General features: G+C 37.7%; 1 protein-coding gene across 8 annotated transcripts in view; it reads right to left on the reverse strand.

Moving 5' to 3' along the window:
- The window catches only part of BNC2 (basonuclin zinc finger protein 2), a 479,004-nt gene that overhangs the window by 446,943 nt on the left and 15,685 nt on the right, over nt 1–16,376 (reverse strand). Inside the window, exon 1 of one of the 8 annotated variants that reach the window (XM_066257305.1) lies at nt 5–33. The exons of the other annotated variants lie outside the window; for them this stretch is intronic. Within the exon in view, the coding sequence (XP_066113402.1) occupies nt 5–7 (3 nt within the window). The 5' untranslated portion in view covers nt 8–33. Of the gene's footprint in view, nt 1–4; nt 34–16,376 lie in introns of those variants that run through there. 8 annotated transcript variants of the gene reach the window in all.

The following is a 16,376-nucleotide window of genomic DNA, read 5'->3' on the forward strand; positions in this document are numbered from 1 at the left end:
ATACCATCACCAATTCTCTTAACTGTCTTCTTTCTATTTGGAGCTGAAATAAAACCCAAAATACTACTTAGTTGTGAAAGTTATCCTAGAATAGAAATAAATGCCTTGTAGCAATTACTAAGCAATGACAAACATATAAGTAATTGGTTCATTTGATGGCTTACTTTTCTGAAGGGACCTATTAGGTTTAAGTCACGCGTTTCAAGGTGAAGGTTAGAATGGAATCCATATGAGTCTATTTAAAGCATGCTATACACTCTTTAGCTCTGGCAACAACCAGTTCATTCCTTCCCAGATGCCAACACTATACGCCTATTAGGAAGCTGGCTCTCTGTCCTATGATTCCCTCCCAAAACTGAAAGTGCACTGGCTAAATTTCAGGTGGAAATGTAGAGGCTTATTAGAAGATTGTCACAACCCTATAGATAAGAAAAGTAATTTCTAATATATAATTGAAATTGAAAAGGAATCATTCTTTTAAGATTTTTTTTTTATTTATTGACTTTCCTGAGGGGAGATGCAAGAAGTATCAACTCATTGTTGCTTCATTTTAGTTGCTCACTGCTTGCTTGTTGTATGTGCCTTGACCAGGCAAGCCCAGAGCTTGGAACCAGTAACATCAATATTCTAGGTCGAGGCTCTATCCACTGTGCCACCACAGGCCAGGAGAAAAGGATTCTTAATTTTTTGTGTCAACAAATGTGATGCATGTATCTACATAGAACCATGTATACCTGTAACCACACAGGCACATACAAGACCACCCCTATGACAGTCATCAGGAATTGCTCAGCCCCTTCACAATGACCCAAAGCACAATCTGAGAATACTTCTGCTTAAGCAGCCACTACCATCTATCAATATTGCATGAGAGTCGAAACCTGTTTTCCATCCTTCACTTAGCCTGCTCTTCAGATAAGGCACTCTGAAGAAGTACCAAAGAGGTTGCAGAGATCAAACAGCTAGTCAGAGACAGTCTAAGTTAGAAAAAAAACAGACACTGTGCCTTCTAGTCCATACCACAGTGCCTATCTGGAATGTTTATCTCACACACACACCCTAACTGTTACTATTTCTTTGATTCTTTGTGACCTGATTATTTAACTTTTTATCATCTCATTTTGGTTGCCACATATGCTCCTTCCCTTTGCTTTTAGAAAATTCAGCAACCCTGGCATTAAACAGAAAAGAAACAGTCATTTCATATCCATGAAGCTAATGAATGCCAACAGTTGACCTGGCCTATCCCCTTTAAGCCATGCTAACATTAGCTGTCATTCAGAAGTTCACTACATAGCTTGACCTTTGCTTCTGCTCACAAGTATTCACCCTATTATAAAAAGCGTTTTTCCTTTAATGTCATGATGGCAGAATATTGCAGAGCCTTTCCAAACAGGCAGACTTGTGACAAACACTAAACAGTTTTGTCACTAAGACTCAAGAACTTTGTAAGATAACCAAAATTTTAAAAAGAATTACCAGGTCAAGTGACTGAGAAAAACTGGTAATCCTATGCTTGTCACCAGCCACGAAAACCATATATAATCATGTTTTATGAACCTGACACCAAAGGATCATATCCATCACATTTAGGTCATTAGCTTTATAGTAAAATGAAACTAAGACTGCTCACCAGAGAAGGGTTGTCATATATCAGTACATTTTCAAATTGGACAATTTTCTTATATTACTTTTAAAAATACCATAAAACATTTTAGCCACTTCACAATAGGCAAGCCTAACTTTAAAGAGTAAGTATTATGTCTTTTAAAAAAAATCAGCCTTTTTGGGTTGAAATAATCCCACCAGTTCATACCACTATGACCTCAGCTAGGGTGATTAATATTTTTGTTATTCTTCAGATTCTTCATTTGAACACTGTAGTTCTCTACTTCACAAGAAGAAATTACCCAATGTGTAATGTTCTAAGCAAACAGAAAGGTCACATAAATTAGTCAGCATTAGAGGACTACAGAGCCCTTTCTTTAAGCAACACACAATGACATCTGAACGCCATCCACCATTTTAAGTTTTATTTTATGTCAGGAATTGTGTTTAATTTAATCCTCGCTCCAACCCTATGCAATGTAGGTTACTATCCTCCAAGTTTACAAATGAAGAAACTAAGTCTTTAAGAAATTTCATCCCTTCTCCAACTTCCCACAGCACAGTTGGGATTCAAACTCAAGCCTTTCTGACTCATATGCTTTCTATCCTACACTACCTAAGCTGCTCCCTATTACACTATAAATATTTAGAATATATGCAACATTTGTGGTAAGGCAATCAGAACCATAACTAATTATTCCTCAAATTCAGATAGCTTGGCTAAACAAGATGCTCACATTCAAACCGTCATCATCAAAGGTAATCAAGTCCAGGTCATGAGGTGTTCATATATGTCATCTAAGAAAACAAGGGAACCCTTAAGAAACTTTGACTGGTTTTGCCACACTGTGGTATTTACCATGCTTTGTTATAAAATTAAACATACAAAATTTGAAAATGTTTAAACAATGGGTGCATAAAATGTGTCAAAAAAAAAGATAAAACTTCAAAGATTAATCGGTGAAAAGATTGGCATGCATGATGGGCAGCCATTTGGAAAAACATTTTTTCTGGCCTATGTCAGCAAAATATTATTTTACTAACATATTTTTGAAGTTTTGAAGGCTATTTTACCTTTCATAAGCTGTTTTAATATAATTACCTCCATTATGTTTTTGAGTATCTTAGAAATTGTTGGTCTGCTAAACTAATGAGAGATTTTCTCACATAGAAAAGAAGCAGTTCCTTTCACTGGCATCACAGTTTCCAAAATAATTCATATATCTCTAAGTATGATACTTTCTTTCCTTATGATAAAAGAAACTAATGGGAATTTGGCTTGTTATTAGACACCATGCTAGGCATTTTCACTATGTTATCTCAAAATACTTCAGTATTAATACTATTATCGTATATATTTCATAACGTGTTTAAAGTAAAGGACGCCAAGAGCTAGGTAGAGATGTGAATGGTGAGTTTCTGCTACTGGGTTTAAGGTTTCTTTTTGGGTAACAAAATTTAGAATTAAACAATGGTGATGTCTGCACAACTTTATGAGTATACAAAAATACACTGTACACATCAAATGCTAAATTTTATGGTAAGTGACGTATATCTCAAGTTTTAAAATTACATGGTCATGGTAAATGTTAATATTTACATAACCTAGGTGAAGGGTATATTGGCATTTATTATACTATTTTTCCAACTTTTCTGTAAGCTTAAAATTATTTCAAAATAAAGGTATTTTTTTTTTCAAAATAAAGGTATTTTTAATGGCACAATAATGTGAATATAATTAATGCTGCTGAGCTGAACACTTAAAAGTGGTCAAGAGGGTAATATTTCATAATACTTTTTCTTACAACTTATAAACAAACAGGTAAAGGAAATTTGCATAAGATTCAATCTTAGTTAAGTAGTAATATCAGTATTCAAAATGCATATCTTTAGTGCTAGAAGTCCTAGCCAGAGAAATCAGACAAGAGAAAGAAATAAAAGGCATTCATATTGAGAAAGAAGTAAAGGTTTCACTTTTTTCAGATAATATGATTCTGTACATCAAAAACCCCAAAGATTCCACAGAAAGGCTATTAGAAACAATAAACCAATACAGTAAGGTCGCAGGATACAAAATTAATAAACAGAAGTCTATTGTTTTCTTATATGCCAACAATGAACCTCAGAAAAAGAACTAAAAAAATAATCCCTTTTACAGTTGCAACAACAAAAAAATAAAATACCTAGGAATAAACATATCAAAAAATGTAAAGAACCTATATACGAAAAACTACAAAGCATTATTAAAGGAAATTGAAAAAGGCACAATGAAATAAAAAAATATTTCTTGTTCATGGATAGGAAAAATAAATATAGTTAAAATGGCCATATTACCCAAAGCAATATACAAATTTAATGCAATTCCCATCAAAATTCCAATGTCATTTTTTAAAGAAATGGAACAAAAAATCATCAGGTTTATATGGAATCATAAAAAACTCTGAATAACCAAAGTAATCCTAGGGAAATAAAACAAAGCTGGAGGCATTATAATACCTGACTTCAAATTATACTACAGAGCCACGATAATCAAAACAGCATGGTACTGGCTGAAAAAAAGACACACAGACCAATGAAACAAAATTGAGAGCCCAGAAATAAAACCATATATATATGGTCAAGTCATCTTTGATAAAGAGCCCAAAACACACAATGGAGAAAAGAAAGCGTCTTCAATAAATGGTGCTGGGAAAATTGGAAAGCCACATGCAAAAAAAAAGAAAAAGAAACTTGACTACAGTTTGTCTCCTTGCACAAAAAGTAATTCAAAATGGATCAAAGACCTAAATATAAGATCTGAAACAATAAATTACATATAGAAGAAAACACAGGTACTAAGTTCATGGACCTTGGCAGTAGAGAACATTTTATGAATTGATCCCAAAGGCAAGGGAAGTCAAGGCAAAGATAAATGAATGGGACTACATCAGACTAAGAAGCTTTTGCACAGCAAAAGAAACAACAAAACAGACAGCCAACTAAATGGGAGATATTTTCAAACAACAGCTCAGATAAGGGCCTAATATCCAAAATATATTTATACAAAGAACGCACAAAACTCAGTAACAAACAACCAAGCAATCCAATAAAAAAATGGAAAGAGGACATGAACAAACACTTCTCCCAGGAAGAAATACAAATGGCTGATATATGAAAAAATGTTCATCTTCACTAGCTATTAGAAAAATGCAAATCAAAACTACAATGTGATACTGCCTCTCACCTGTTAGATTAGCTATTATCAATAAGACAGGTAATAAGTGCTGGAGAGGCTGTGGAGAAAATGGAACCCTCATTCACTGCTGGTGGGAATGTAAAGTAGTACAACCATTATGGAAAAAAGTATGGTGTTTCCTCAAAAAATTAAGAATAGAACTACCATATGACCCAGTAATCCCTCTACTGGGTATATATCCCCAAACCTCGAAAACATGGGTACGTAAAGACACATGCAGCCCCATGTTCACTGTAGCATTGTTCATGGTGGTCAAGACATAGAAACAGCCAAAATGCCTTTCAATAGAGGATTGGATAAAGAAGATGTGATACATATATATTATGGAATACTACTCAGCCATAAGAAATGATGACATAGGATCATTTATGACAACATGGATGGACCTGAATAACAGTATACTGAGTGAAATAAGTAAATCAGAAAAAGCTAAGAACTCTTTGATTCTATACATAGGTGGGACACAAAATTGAGACTCATGGACATAGATAAAAGTACAGTGTTTACCAGGGGGAGGGAAAAGGAGGAGAAGGGGGGGGCCTTAAAGAGAAATAAAATATAGGATGACAGAGGATGATTTCACTTTGGGTGTTGGGTATACAGCATAATCGACTGTCCAAATGATGTGGAGATGTTTTCTCTAAATCTATATACTCTGGTTGACCAATGCCACCCTATTAAATTTAACTGTCTAAATTAAAAAAAAAAAATGCATGTCTTGGTCCTGGCCAGTTGACTCAGTGGTGGAGCATGGCCCAGCATATGGATGTCTAGGGTTCAATTCCTAGTCAGGGCACACAGAAAAAGCATCCATCTGCTTTTCCATCCTTCCCCTTCTTCTCTCTCCCTCCTCCCCTCCTTCTCCCTTCCCACAGTCAAGGCTCCACTGGATTGAAGTTGGCTAGGGGAAGAGGAGTAAGAATGGCACCATGGCTTCGCCTCAGGTGCTAAAATGGCTCTGGTTGCAACGGGAGCAATGGATCCTGATGGGCAGAGCATCGCCCCCTAGTGGGCTTGTCTGGTGGATCCTGGTGGGGGTGCATGCGAGAGTCTCTCTCTGCCTCCCGGCTTCTCACTTAAGAAAAATACAAAAAAAAAAAAAGTATGTCTTTTCATCTTAAAAGCCAATACTCTTTGTTACGAGACCAAAGAAGGTTGGTTTGTTACTCTATTTGCCCTGTGACTGTACTGAGACATTACTTACGGTCACAGTCTGTTAAGCCGTACACTAGTACACACACTTAAGCTGCTTTTTATAAATGAAACCTTACCACCAACTGAATGGGCTTTTTGTTGTTTGTTGTTGTTTGTTTGTTTTGTTTTAGCGAGAGACAGACAGACAAGACAGGGTCCTTGGTGTCCCAGGCTAACGCTCTATCCACTGTGCTACCACCTGGTCAGGCTGAAAAGATTTTTAAGTCAACAGAAAACCTTTAGAGTAAATAAAACAGATTGTGATATAAACAGGTATTTTCACAGATTTATTGCTTTCTTGTGTCAGTACCAGTTCTGAAATTTCAACTGAGAAGAGAAAGTCTAACATAAGGCCCTTTTTAAAGTAATATTCAGTAGGGAATCACTATTTGATGGATAGCATAGTATTCAAGCCTTTTCTTGTTCCACACATATTTATAGTCACATGGCAGCTTTAAAGTAGCTCAGAAATGTTTAATAAAACCAATTTAGCCTGACCAGGCGATGGCGCAGTAGATAGAGTGTCAGACTGGGATGCAAAGGACCCAGGCTCGAGACCCCAAGGTCGCCAGCTTGAGCATGGGCTCATCTGGTTTGAGCAAAGCTCACCAGCTTGGACCCAAGGTCTCTGACTAGAGCAAGGGGTTACTCGGTCTGCTGTAGGCCCACGGTCAAGGCACATATGAGAAAGCAATCAATGAACAACTTAGGTGTTGCAACGAAAAACTGATGATTGATGCTTCTCATCTCTCCGTTCCTGTCTGTCTGTCCCTACCTATCCCTCTCTCTGACTCTCTTTCTCTCTGTAAAAATAAAATAAAATTAAAAAACTCAAAAAATAACCAATTTAGTTGGCCTGATCAGGCAGTGGCACAGTGGACAGAGCGTCAGTCTGGAACACTGAGGACCTACGTTCAAAACACCAAAGTCACCAGCTTGAGCACGGGCTCACCAGCTTGAGCGCGAGGTTGCCGGCTTGATTGTGGGATCATAGACATGACTCCACTGGTCTCAGGCTTGAGCCCAAAGGTCACTGGCTTGAAGCCCGAGGTCACTGGATTGAGCACAAGGTCGCTGGCTTGTGTAAGGAGTCACTGGCTCAGCTGGAGCCCTCTTGCTCATCCCCCATCAAGGCACATACGAGAAAGCAATCAGTGAATAACTAAGGTGCCGCAACTATGAGTTGATTGCTTCTTATCTCTCTCCTTTCCTGTCTGTCTCTCAATCTCTCGCTAAAAATAAATAAATAAATAAATAAATAAATAAATAAATAAATAATCAATTTCTCACAAAGTTAATTAGTTTTTTAATTACAAAAAAATAAGAGTCAGCCTGACCAGGCGATGGCGCAGTGGATAAAGCGTCGGACTGGGATGCAGAGGACCCAGGTTTGAGACTCCAAAGTCGCCAGCTTGAGCATGGGCTCATCTGGTTTGAGCAAAAGCCCACCAGCTTGGACCCAAGGTCGCTGGCTCCAGCAAGGGTTTACTAGGTCTGCTGAAGCCCCATGGTTAAGGCACATTTGAGAAAGCAATCAATGAACAACTAAGGTGTTGCAACGCGCAATGAAAAACTAATGATTGATGCTTCTCATCTCTCTCCGTTCCTGTCTGTCTGTCCCTGTCTATCCCTCTCTCTGACTCACTCTGTGTCTCTGTAAAAAAATAAAAATTAAAAAAATGAGAGTCATGAGTTTAAACCCACTTATACTGTACTAATATGCCAAACATTGACACAGAATATGATGGGTATTTGCATAAATGGGTGTACCCAGATTGGACTTGTGGGCTCACAGCTAAATATTTTTAATATGTTAAGTGTATACAATACCCATATACCTTTAGAAATAACATTTACAAGAACATTAAGATGTGGAATTTTGGGTTCCTCTTAAGTTGAAATCAAGTAGATACTTTAAAAAAACAGAAATAGTCCTTTTTAAAAAGGACATAAGGTGGGATTCTTGGGGATGACAGAAGTCATTTTTACCAATATCTTTCTTTTTTTTATATTATGTAATAGCCACCCAGTGATTCGCAGTAGAGGCACTGATACTTCAGGCAGAACAAGTCCTCATCATGGGTAAATTCTCCAATCCAGACACTGAGGCATCCTTGGCCCACCACATAGCAGGAGGCACCCCAATCAACACATTTGTGACAAACAAAAACATCTCCCAAGATTTCCAAGCACCCTGTGGAGGTGGCTGCACCGCCAGGTTCAGAACTGCAAACAAGCCTTAACACCTTCCACCTCTTAGTATTTCACAGTCAACTGATGAGTGGGCAGGTTGTGTTCCTACCAGTCAGGCTGGAGGCCAACCTCCTCTTGCACTGCCAGAATGCCCCACATTTTGAAACAACTCTTTCTCTTATGGGGCCTATCAGATGCAAATTAAGATTTCCATCATCAGTAATTCTTAAAACTAAACATACCTGCATTAATTTGATTGACACCACAAAAATTCTAAGAGAAACGAACATTTAAAAAAACAGACATTTATTATTTAACATGTAATTTTACAGTCATAACCGTCAAAAGTTAGATGGCTTAGGCCATCTAACTTTTTAATGTAACAGGTCTTGATATATTGATTAGAAAGAAACCACTAGGAATTCAGTTTTTAAAAAAAATTATACCAAGAATCCAAATCCCACATTTCAGAACACAAAACATTCAATGTCTCTGCATATTTAAGTTAGTATATGACAGAAACAACACAGAATTTATTTTAAAATAAAATTAATTTAATATATAATGAAGATAGAACTAAGTTTGAAATGCAATACTGAAGGGTATTATTTTTAACTATAATAAAATAATGAAAGCATAGAAACTTCAAAGCAAGGAATGCTTCGATTTAACAAGAGAAAAGAAAATCCAGCATTTTCCGTGTTAAATTTTAAACAATTATCAATTATGGCATTACACAATCTTTTCACTATTTCTTTAAGCAAAAGATCTGCTTATTTATAAGAAAAGTCATTGTATTTCTTACTTTTAAAAATATTTAATTACAAAAATATATATTTAACTGCAACACATTCTTTAGTATATTTTTGCCCAAGTTCTGACTAGAACCTTCTAAGTCTACAGAACTAGATTACCTCAGAACACAGCAAATGCTAAATACCACAATCTATCAGCAGCATTAACTGCTCCCAGTCCTAATACTTTAATTGCGACAAGACTGCAGCTCAGAGACAGAAGACTGGTAAAGTCCTCTTTCAGCAGGCATGGACAAGGACCACATATTTTCATACATGCTGGTGCATATAAGAAACTGTTTGCTGCCCCAGTCACAATCATGTCCAAGACAGCATTTCTAAGTTAGTCTGTGAATATTCTACTCAATGCATTTCCACAGAATAAGCCCCAACTTAATTCAGACCAATCCATGAAGATTAAGTGACCAAAGCAACAGCAGGTTTGCCACAAGCTACAATCTTTTCACCAACTTTGGGTAAAAAGAAACCCTATAAATCTTTGCTATTACAACACTAGACCATCAATTTCTCATCCATAGATGAAGTAACTCAGTCCAAACTGCAAAGTGAGTCAGTATTCTTGTATAATTACTGGTAAAGACAGATGCGCTATTAAGAACCCCTGAAATTTTTCTTCCCTTGCAGTACACTATTTCTACAAAGCACAAAGTGGGTGATATACTTAAAATAGTAATATCAGTTTACAGTGTCAAATTACTGGAGTAGAAAACTTGATTTCTGTAGCAGGTTCGCGAGATAAAAAAAAAAGTTAGATCGTATGCTGCGGTAGGTCTATTTTCCAATTACTAGAAGTAAGCATACAAGAGATATAATTAGTTATGACACTAGGACAGGCATACATGTTTCAACACACACGCTGCTCAGAACAAAGTTTTTGGCATTATATGACAGAGGACTTAAACCAAAGACTCAAAGAAAGGTTATGTAGTGTGTATGTCTTTTTTTTTTAATTTAAAACTTGCCACATCAAATTATTTCTTTTAAGTTATAAGCATATTTTGATTTGTTTAAACATCTCTTTAAAGATTTCTCAGAGTAGAGGGAAAGTACCCTGTAACTTTAATTGAGCCTACATTACAAGTTAAGGAAGTTGACATTCTAAAGTTTATTTAGTAAAAACGAATCACCTTCCAAAGAAGGCTACATATTGACCAAACACATTTAGAAAAGTTTGATAGTTCTAGTCATGAGTTTCTTAATCAGAGATAACACTGAACTCTAAAACTAGAATAATACAAGGTAGTATATTTTAACTTTGACCATTAAAAATTGTCCAAGATATACTGCCAGGATATCCTCAAACCATTATTTTTAAGCAAAGCCTTAAAAATTAAAACATGAAACTATTAAATAAATTGCTTCTAAATTATGAAATAATATAAACCTGAGAACCTGCAGAGCAACATGTGTAATGACATATAAATAACCGATTCGGATAGAGTGAGACAAGCTCAAATGAGGGCAAATTCAGAAAACTGAAGAGACTGGTTACACAGACATAAAAACTAAAACTGCCTAAGATCCTATTTTTTTAATTTTTAAAAATGTTTATTTTATTGATTTCAGAGAGAGAGAGAAGGAGAGGGAAGTAGAGAGAGACAAGAACATTAATCTGTTCCTGTACGTGCCCTGACTGGGGCTCGAACCAGCCACCTCTGAGCTTTAGAACAATGCTTTAACCAACCGAGCTATCCGACCAGGGCTAGATCCTATTGCTTTTTAATCTCAAAGGACTGCAACAAGAAATATTCCAAAGCATCCCTTTTCTAAAGAAGGGTCTCAGTTTAGGCTTGAATTCAATGATTTTATTGAAACAAAACCTATGACCTGTGGTGGCGCAGTGGATAAAGCGTCGACCTGGAAATGCTGAGGTCGCCGGTTCGAAACCCTGGGCTTGCCTGGTCAAGGCACATATGGGAGTTGATGCTTACAGCTCCTCCCCCTTTCTCTCTCTCTGTCTCTCCTCTCTCTCTCTCCCTCTCCTCTCTAAAAATGAATAATAATAATAATAAAAAAACCCTATAATGCAGTAGTTTATAAAAACACAACAAAACTCAATCTCATACTATGATCTACTGAGAAGTAACCCTTAATAATGAATGGTGTCTTTTCTTAGTCACTTATCAAATATAAATCCCATTTTCTGAGAAAATTAATCCAAAAAAACAGGTTTTAAATAGAAAGATCTAAAATTTCAAGGTAAAGAGAAGACACCGAGAAATGGAGGTACATTTCAAGTTTGACAGCTTCCATCTTCCAAGACACAGGCTGCCTTCAATCTGCACATGATTCCATGGATGAAGTCGGGCACAGTGAAGAGGAGGTATTGTGAATGGGTGCTGGAAAACATAAAGCTTGTAATTAAGTGCACTCTCAAGTATAATAATCCACTCTGGAACAAGATAAAACATTGAGAACTCATTCAAAGTAAAGTAGCTAGACCTTATACTCCCACAGAGTTATAGCACGTGACAATGAATTATGACAAATCCCATCTCATGAGCCAAACGGTCCATGAACACAGTATATACGGTCCCTCCAAAGGCACTGTTAATGACACACTTAGGTTATGGTCCAGCAAAGCCTTCCACCTTATAATAGAGCCTGCTAAGAGGCCTCCCTACCTTCACAGAACTATAAAAAATGCCTAGCCTGGACAGGCAGTGGCCCAGTGGAGGAAGCATAGGCCTTGGATGCTGAGGACCCAGGTTCGAAAACCCCAAGGTCGCTGGCTTGAGCACAGGCTCACCAGATCGAGTGCGGGGTCGATAGCTTGAACCCAAAGGTTGCTGGCTTGAACCCAAAAGTTGCTAGCTTGAAGCCCTGGCTTGCGCTCAAGGTCGCTGGCTTGAGCAAGGGGTCACTGGCGTGACTGGACCCCTCCCCCCTGCCCCACTAAGGCACATATGAGAAAGCAATCAATGAACTAAGGTGCTACAACTATGAGTTGATGCTTCTCATCTCTCTTCTTTCCTGTCTGTCGGTCCCTGTCTGTGTTTCTCTCTCTCCTTTGAAAAAAACAAACAAAAAAAGAAGCCTTGTATGCTAGTTATATACAAGTATACTTTTGGATTTGGCTAAGAGAAAATACCTAGCCAAGTATAGCTAACACAAAAAAAGCTGACCCTAATGTTTATTAGTCTTAACTTTCTTTAAAGTCAGAAAGTTCTATAATTTCAGAGAATTTGCAGGGGAAGGAGATAAACATCAAAAATTAACCTTCTGGAATTAAATTTATTTCACTCCTTTTTATTTCTTAAATTCTCATTTCTAAAAATAATCTACAAACTTTTCAAACAGGGTATGGATGTGACTTAAAACAGATTTTCAAAACTGCTTTTGATATTTTTAACAATGAAACCATGCTGAGATCTATAGATTCCATGCAAAATTAGCATTTTATGCTGTGGACAATGGGCTGGAAGGTGAATTAGAAGGAAGTTCAACAACACAAGAAGACATTAACTAATGCTATTCTTAATTGATAACCAGGAAGTAATTATAAAGAAACTGATTTTTCAGTGATACTTCAAACCACAATTTACAGGAACTCAAAAACAAATCTTAACACATACACACGCACACACACACACACACACACACACAAACCAAAATCATATTCCCCTTTAGCAACTACTTTTCCTTTGAGTCCTGTGAAATATCAGTATGGGTAAAACTGCCTCAAAAACAGTTTATGGGCCCTGGCCGGTTGGCTCAGTGGTAGAGCGTCGGCCTGGCGTGCGGAAGTCCCAGGTTCAATTCCCAGCCAGGACACACAGGAGAAGCGCCCATCTGCTTCTCCACCCCTCCCCCTCTCCTTCTTCTCTGTCTCCCTCTTCCCCTCCCGCAGCCAAGGCTCCTTGGCCCGGGCGCTAGGGATGGCTCCATGGCCTCTGCCTCAGGCGCTAGAGTGGCTCTGGTTGCAACAGAGCGATGCCCCAGATGGGCAGAGCATTGCCCCCTGGTGGGCCTGCCGGGTGGATCCCGGTTGGACGCATGCGGGAGTCTATCTGACTGCCTCCCTGTTTCCAGCTTAGGAAAAATACAAAAACAAAAAAACAAAAAACAGTTTATGTGCACAAATTTGTACTTCAATAGCTTTTTTATTTGTATTGTCCCTAGCAGTTATTTATGCCCAACATACATATTTGCTGAACTAAGAGAAAGTATACAATACAGGTCATGTGACAACCCATCTAATCTCTAGCCAAAAAGCTTCATATGGCCCTGGCCAGTTAGTTGGCTCAGTGGTAGAGCGTCGGCCTGGAGTGCAGGAGTCCCAGGTTCGATTCCCGGCCAGGGCACACAGGAGAAGTGGCCATCTGCTTCTCCACCCCTCCCCCTCTCCTTCCTCTCTGTCTCTCTCTTCCCCTCCCACAGCTGAGGCTCCATTGGAGCAAAGTTGGTCTGGGCGCTGAGGATGACTCTATGGCCTCTGCCTCGGGCGCGCCAGAGTGGCTCTGGTTGCAACAGAGCAACGCCCCAGATGGGCAGAGCACTGCCCCCTGGTGGGCATACAGGGTGGATCCCGGTCGGGCGCATGCAGGAGTCTGTCTGACTGCCTCCCCATTTCCAACTCTAGAAAAATAAAAAAATAAAAAAAATAAAAAGCTTCATATAAATCTATTTGTATCATAGAGCACTGAAGCAGTCACACATCTTGATTAAAAATTTTCAGGATATCCTTTGCCTTCAGAGGCCTCCTTAGACCATGGCCTATAATAATTTCACTCAGATGCCACAAGATTTACCCTGAGGTAGAATTTATCAGGTACTTGCCACATGAAGCCAAGTTACATAAGACTACAAAGTACTGATACAATTTAGTGGGTGCAAGGATGCTTAAAAGCATGCATGTATGTACAGATCTACATATGCACAAAATCTCACAGTGAATCTTATACAGCCAAATGAGTTTTCAAGGGTTTAAAAAACTCTATTCCTGGTGAGGAAAAATAATCAACATATCTGTTGTTACCACCAAACACTGCACTTAATTCCAATGTTGTAACTTAGTTTAAAACATTTCCAGAATTTTTCATTTCTAACTATTTTCAGAGCCAATTTATAAGCTACATGAGAAAAATAAATTGTGCTAGTTTTTTTTTCTTACTCAAAATGGCATTATCTGATTTTATTACCTATCACGTTCATCATACTTCTCGATTCAGAAAATCAAAACTTATGCCACGGAACATACTTATGCTAGCACTGAACATACTTATAAGAATTAAACACAGGCTGTCTGAAATCAATGTCAACTGAAGGACTCCAAAACACTGTAAGCTAAGCCACCATCAGTGTATCAGAAGATCATCAGAGTATGATCTTCTAGGGTGACTTCCTTACATGCAATAATACTTACTAATTCTACTTATTTGTGGTTTTTAGGTTTCATTAGCATACTTATGTACTTGATGCTTTATTCATGTTTATGATTCCTGGCAAATATTTTATTAACAAGTTTTTCAAATGCTATAAAACTTCCTTTAACTTGAGAAGGTATTAAAATGAGTACCTAACTAAACTTGCTTCCAGATTCTAAGTTTATCATTTATTTATTTCTGTGTCTTCAAAATTGCATAAATTATAATTACAAAATGGAGCATAAAAGTTACAATGGTGAATTGTATGGTATGTGACTTATACCTCAAAAAACTGTTTTAAACAACTGAAGACACCAAAGTACCCACTTAAGCTTTATTTAAAAACCTAAATTATTCAAAATGAAGGAAAAGAGTTATTCAAAGATTAACCAAAAGCTCAGATCATCCAGAAACAGACCAATCAGGTAGCAATTTTGAATCATCACTGAAATAACTCACATACTTTTACATATAGGTTAATGTTGCTACTAGGGGCCCTATCACAGGTGCACTTTAACTGAAAAGACTGGAAAATTACACCAGAAGTTGAATATTAAGGAATACATATTGACACACATAACCTCAATCACAACCAAACATTAGATCTGTACCATCTTCTGAATAATGGGATGATTTTGAAATATACTGTCACCAGTGGTATCACAACTTTATTACTAAAAAGCACAAAATCTCTGAAACAGCCTGACGATGGAGATACATAGTGCCTTAAACAAAGTTAACTATCCTTGCCCAGCTGGTGCTAAATCCAGTCTTAATTTTTTGAGTACACAGTGCATCCCTTGTATTTGTGCTAAGATTTCTTGCACACTATAAAACACAAACATAAAAACAGAAGAATGAGATAAATCAAATGTCTAACATATCTGCCCCACATCTTAGAGGATGATCTTTGCACAACCACTGGGGTATTTACATCTACCCTGGAAACCAATGCTCCAACAGCAGGTGCTATAAATAATCTTCCATGGAATAACTAAGAGCTGATAAAAATAGATAAAGAATTTGTTTATGAATGAAAGAATGTATATTCATTTATTTAATACATAACCTATTGAGAGTTTCCCATACAAGGCACTGACAGCTACAGGTGGTGGAAATTCAGAAATTATCAAGACAGGCAAAATTCCCTGTTCTTATGGAGTTTGATATCCTGGGATCAGGGGACAAATAGGAAACTACATATTAACAAAGAAATGGTGATCAATGTAATAAAGGAAAAAAAGCGGGGCTAAGAGATCAGAGATGCACACAGTGTGGAGATATAGCAGGGGAGGGAAGTTGTTAAAAAGTTCCCGTTGAATGGGGTGACACATAAGGGGAGAACAATAAAATGAGGGTAGAAGATCGGTCAAAGCAGAGGAAAACCACTTGCAAAGGTCTGAGTTAAGAACAAGTTTCGGTTACTCAGTTAACTGCAAGAAGGTCAGTATAATAGCAGTAGCGTGAGCTGCGGTAGACGTTGGAGCAATGGGCAGAGATCTCATCTCACATACCCTTTTTAGTCACAGCAAGTTTGGATCTCACTGCAAGAGTGTTAAGAAGTCACTGGAAGATTTTGAGACAGGGAAGCTATTTCTCCAGGATGAATAGCTGGGGGGTAATGGGCAGGAGAGAAGCAAGAACAGCAGCACTAGGCCAGTTAGAAGGTACTGCAGTATCCAGGTAAAGGGTAACAGTGCTTTGGGCCAGGGTAACAGCGGCGGGGTAGTAAGTGGGTGGTAATCAGGAGGCAGGATTTTGACCAGTAGATGAGGGGCAACCTGAAAGATCCTGAAAAAAAAAAACAAAACTATAGTGAACCTGAGTGTTTGGAAGCACATAAAAACAAGTTTAATGATACTCCTTTTAATTGGCCCTTTGTTTTTCAATGTATTTTTCTAACTACATTTTATCTGTGCAATTTCTCCATTCTCTTCATCATCATTCCCACTTTATATTTTCTTC

This window comes from Saccopteryx bilineata, chromosome 2 (assembly GCF_036850765.1).
Source record: "Saccopteryx bilineata isolate mSacBil1 chromosome 2, mSacBil1_pri_phased_curated, whole genome shotgun sequence".
Lineage (NCBI taxonomy): Eukaryota > Metazoa > Chordata > Mammalia > Chiroptera > Emballonuridae > Saccopteryx > Saccopteryx bilineata.